At 43.9% G+C, this 4,984-nt stretch overlaps 1 protein-coding gene across 1 annotated transcript in view; it reads left to right on the top strand.

Annotated features, from left to right (window-relative positions):
* The window catches only part of pls1 (plastin 1 (I isoform)), a gene marked incomplete at its 5' end in the record, with an annotated part of 36,240 nt that extends 31,913 nt beyond the window's left edge, over positions 1-4,327 (top strand). The window contains 2 exons of the mRNA XM_084309292.1: positions 514-647; positions 4,133-4,327. Of these exons, the coding sequence (XP_084165418.1) occupies positions 514-647; positions 4,133-4,271 (273 nt within the window). The 3' untranslated portion in view covers positions 4,272-4,327. The remainder of the gene's footprint in view (positions 1-513; positions 648-4,132) is intronic.
* Positions 4,328-4,984: the final 657 nt, after the last annotated feature.

Genomic DNA, 4,984 nt, shown 5'->3' with positions numbered 1-4,984 from the left:
CAATTTCCTCTCTGTGCATTCAGTAGAAAGCTATCTGGCTGCACGTTAGCCTAGCTTAGCACAATGAATGGAAGCCGACAGTGCCGGTTAGCCTTCGGGGGAGAGGTGTTAGTTGGACAATGCCTAGGCTAACCGGCACTGTCCGCTTCCATTCATTGTGCTTACCAATTGTAAGGTTTCAACCTTGTTACACATAGTTTGTGTAGAGGGCCATCTCTGTTTTAGGGTCTAGGACTAGGGTCTAGGAGGTCGTTCTGTAATAGATAATCAGTGAGTTGGTTGAATACAGCAGGTTCAAGTTATTTAGAGAGGAAAGAGAGAAGAGAGACGATAGTTATCTATGTTCAGGGTTCAGGGTTGGTTTTTTGATGAGCGGTGTGACTCTAGCTGACTCTATCTCAGTACCAATAGGCTACTTGTATGTCTCTTACATGTGCATGTATGTGTGTTTGTGTGTGTGTGTGTTTGTGTTTGTGCATGGGGCACATTTTGTGTTTGACTCCTCCTCTGTAGGACAAACTAATCAGCACCAGTCTACCAGTGCTCGATCTGATCGACACCATCGCACCCAATGCTGTCAAACAGGAGATGGTGAAGAGAGGAGAGGGAGGAGTTTTGAGCAACGCAGACAAACTCAACAATGCCAAGTAAATAAATAACACTCTCGTTTTCTCGTTTGTAAGGAGTTAATTGATGCAGGTGCTCTTGATTAGTTGATCAACCAAGCCTTGATTTAAAACCAGGTGTGTTGATTTGAACCCATTGTTTTTGCATAATACCTGCCAAGGGATGTTTGTAACTTGCTTTTATGGACATTAAAGACTATATTTATTTGTAGGAATGCTTCTCATTGTGTTTTAAAGCCTTTCATTTACATTTACATTTTACATTTTGTCATTTAGCTGACGCTTTTATCCAAAGCAACTTACAAGTTCTGTACGACAAGTCAGCAGGAAGGGCACAACTCTTTCAGCTGAGTAACAATGTTCAACAGTGCTGAAACTTGGGTGCTGCAGTGTTGAGTGCATAGACATAAGGCATATTAGTAGACATGTCCGATATTATCGGCCTACCGATATTGGCATTAAAATGTAATATCGGAAATTATCTGTATCGGTTTTAACTTTTTTAATGACGTAACTTTTACACAACATGCACATTTTATACATCAAACTCTTCAGCTACTTCTCTCACTCAAAATGTCAATATGAGAGATGTGATGTATAGTTTTTGAGATATGTTTGTTTGGCACAACTCGCAATAAATGCTGTGACTTTCACATTTCTGAGCCGACCCTGAAGATAATAATAATAATAATAATAATAATAATAATAATAATAATAATAATAATAATAATAATAATAATAATAATAATAATAATAATAATAATAATAATAATAATAATAATAATAATAATAATAATAATAATAATAATAATAATAATAATAATAATTCAATTTGTACGGCACATTATATTTGTGAAAATCTCAAAGTGCTACAGGAGATAAAGATAAAAAGTTAAATGAATAAAAACTATTAAAATGAATAAAACAACCAATGAAATGGAAGAACATAATAATAACAAATAATAATAATAAAAATGAATAGAAGTCAAATTAAAAGTAAAAGAATAATTCAGGCAAATGCCTTGTTAAAAATAAATGTTTTTAGGCCCCTTTTAAAAACCTCAACGGACTGTGGTGCTCTCAGTTGGTCGGGGAGGGCATTCCACAGCCGAGGAGCAGCTGAGCAAAAGGCCCGGTCACCCATGGTGCAGAGGTGTGTCCTGTGTATGGGTTGGAGTGTGTTTGAGTGTCCAGAGCGGGTGGAGGTCGGGGGAGCGATAAGCTCTTTTAGATAGGAGGGGTCGTTGCTGTGGATGCACTGATGGGTGAGGAGGGAGACCTTGTATTCAATCCTGGAGGAGACAGGGAGCCAGTGTAGGGAGTGGAGTATGGGTGTGATGTGATCATATTTCCGCACTCTCATCAGGATCCTAGCAGCACAGTTCTGGATGTGTTGGAGCTTCTGGATGCTCTTGCTAGGGATCCCGATGAGCAGTGCATTGCAGTAGTCAAGCCTTGAGGAGACAAAGGCGTGAACGAGCTTTTCCGCATCTGGCAGGGTGAGTGTGGGACGGAGTCTTGCTATGTTTCTAAGGTGGAAGAATGAGGTTTTGCACAGGTGCTTAATGTGGGAGTCAAATGTCAGGTGAAGATGTTTGGGCAGACGTCTATTGGCGCGTGCTTGATGACATCATCAAACTGCATCATCACTTGCAGCATAACAACAAGCCTGTTAGTGGAGTCGCTCACTATATGTCTTTGAATTGGAAATATTTCAACGTGTCTCCAGATATTAAACTTGCCGTTTAAGTTAAGGGACAACTGGGTGGGTTTTTTCGGTGTCGCCTGTTGCTTCTTTTCATAGTTTTGCTGCACAAACGTTGCGTGTATCTCCAGATGATTCTTCCTGAGGTGGGTGCAGTGACTGTAAAGCGGAGGTTATGCGAGGAGGAACCAAGACGTCTTCCTTCAATACTTCAAATTTAATCTCCCACCTCAGGAAGAATCATCCGGAGATACACGCAATGTTTGTGCAGCAAAACGATGAAAAGAGGAGTTGGCCGGCAGGTGAAGCAATTCTGTTTTGCTTAAGTTCAGTTTGAGGTGAGGACGGCTAAGTGGCGCAGTGGGCAAGGCGCTCGCCACTAATGCAGGAGATGCTGGGTTCGAGCCCAGCTCTCGGCATTGCTACCAGTTTGCCTGGCCGTTCATACTAACGCAATTGGCAGTGTTAGGGGTGGGAAGCTGGTGGGTGGGGATCGGACGTTGTGGACAGCGACTCCTACAGGTCGGTTGGTGCGCCTGCGCAGCAGAATCAGGAAGCAACGGGGGTGGCGTGTCCCTCCCACGCAGACCCTCACCGCTGAGAGATTGCGCTGTGCAGGTGAAAAGATGCGATGGCTGCCTCCTCGTGTACCGGAGGGGACACGTGATGCAAGGCTTCGTCCACATTGCAGCCGGCCTGTGGGAGGCATGGTCTAACAGCGTTCGAGACAGGGGAGGGTAGAATTGGACAATACGAAATTGGGATGGGAGAAAAATAGAAAACGGGAGAAAAAGTAGATAAAAAAAAAAATGCAGTTTGAGGTGGTTGATCATCATCCCCGTGGAGATGTCGGACAGACAGGCCGAGATTTGCTCAGAGACATGAATATCTAAGGGAGGAAAGGAGAGGAAGAGTTGGGTATCTTCGGCATAGCAATGATACGAGAAGGCATGAGACGTGATAATGTTACCCAGAGATTTGGTGTAGAGGGAGAAGAGGAGGGGTCCAAGGGCCGAGCCCTGGGGGACACCCATCCGAAGGGGGTTCCTCTCCATGATACTTGGTATAGTAGGAGCGGTCGTTGAGGTAGGATGTCAGCCATGCCAGCACAGAGCCTGCCACTCCTATTCCTGCGAGGGATGCGAGGAGGATCTAGTTTCAGTGAGAGCTAGAAGCTGGAGGTTTTGACTATGGGCGTAGGCAGTAATGAAGTCTGTTTTCCTGACAGCTGATTGACAATTCCATAAGCCTCCACGTACAGCTGCTGTAGCTGTGGGGGGGGGGGGGTAGGAGAGATTAGCAGGATTGCTCCCAAACTGCCGTGGATGGCTTGAAGCTGGTCTTGTGGAAGAAAGTGTTCGGATGGGTAGGATAGGTGTGTGTAGCAGGAGGAAAGGTGAGTTTCTCATGTGAGGAGGAGAGGAAGAGAGATAGAGAAATGACAATGTGAGGGAGGGAAAGAACATTTTCAAGAATGGTCTACTTAGCACTCTCTTAGTTAGTCGGTTTCCTTCCCTTGTTTCAGTGCACAAGGTATGACTAGCCTCATCACAATGTCAATGATCCTTTCAATCTCTCCACTTCTCCATCTCTCCACTTCTCCATCTCTCCACTTCTCCACTCCTCCATCTCTTCACTTCTCCATCTCTCCACTTCTCCATCTCTCCATAACTCCACTTCTCCATATCTCCACTCTCTCCACAGCATGTCAGACGTGTGCCCCTTGCTGGCTTTGTTGCACACAATGTGTAAATCTCTTTAGATAAACGTGTCAGCTAAATGTAAACGTCTCTTCTTTCAGGTACGCCATCTCCGTGGCCCGTAAGATCGGAGCTCGCGTGTACGCGCTGCCCGACGACCTGGTGGAGTTGAAACCCAAGATGGTGCTGACGGTCTTCGCCTGCCTAATGGGGCGCGGTCTGAAGAAGGCCAACCGCTGAGCCAGACGCGTCGAGTCAATGAGTGAACCCTGGGTTCAAACACTTTCTCTCTCGTCCACGTGATCTCCAAGGTTTTCTCCGTTTTGTTTCCGTGTCCAGAAAGCTCAGCACATTCTTCTCACTCCGTTCGCTCCTCTTTCCGAGGTGGACGTCCTCGATGTCAGAAACCACTACTTGCCCAGAACTCAACAAGACATTAGTTTAAACCTTTTCTCAACCTTGACGTCAAACCCCCATGTGGAATCTCCTGATCTTAAATATTAATAACGGGGTTCCTTGAAATTAATATTATAAAAAATAAGTATATAAAAGAATAATGGTTTCCAATGGTTTTTACAGAAGCAACTACATCGTCATTGACTAGATTACAAATGTAGCTTTCAGTCCTGTGAAATAAAACTTGTTTTTCCTTGATCCACTAAAACAATATGAACACAATTTCCATGCAGCCTATTTCAAATGTTGGTCACTTGGCCATTTTCTATGGGGTGTCCTGTCAAAACAAAGGTTGGGAAGCTGGTTTAAAAGTCGGAAATCCCTGTCCCTCTGTATCTATTAATTTACATCATGTTAGAAACCATTATTTTCTTGTCAAACCTGCCACTCCCATCGTCTATAAATATCTGTGATTTTATAAGAAAAGCTGCTGATTGCTCCATATTATACCTAATATAATGTTATTAGTAACTCCTACCACGAGCAGAGAAGATGCT

Source organism: Notolepis coatsorum (genome assembly GCF_963971535.1).
Source record: "Notolepis coatsorum genome assembly, chromosome: 2".
Taxonomy (NCBI): domain Eukaryota; kingdom Metazoa; phylum Chordata; class Actinopteri; order Aulopiformes; family Paralepididae; genus Notolepis; species Notolepis coatsorum.
The sequence above is the reverse complement of the archived record's forward strand: the minus strand, read 5'-3'. Positions and strand labels throughout refer to the sequence as shown.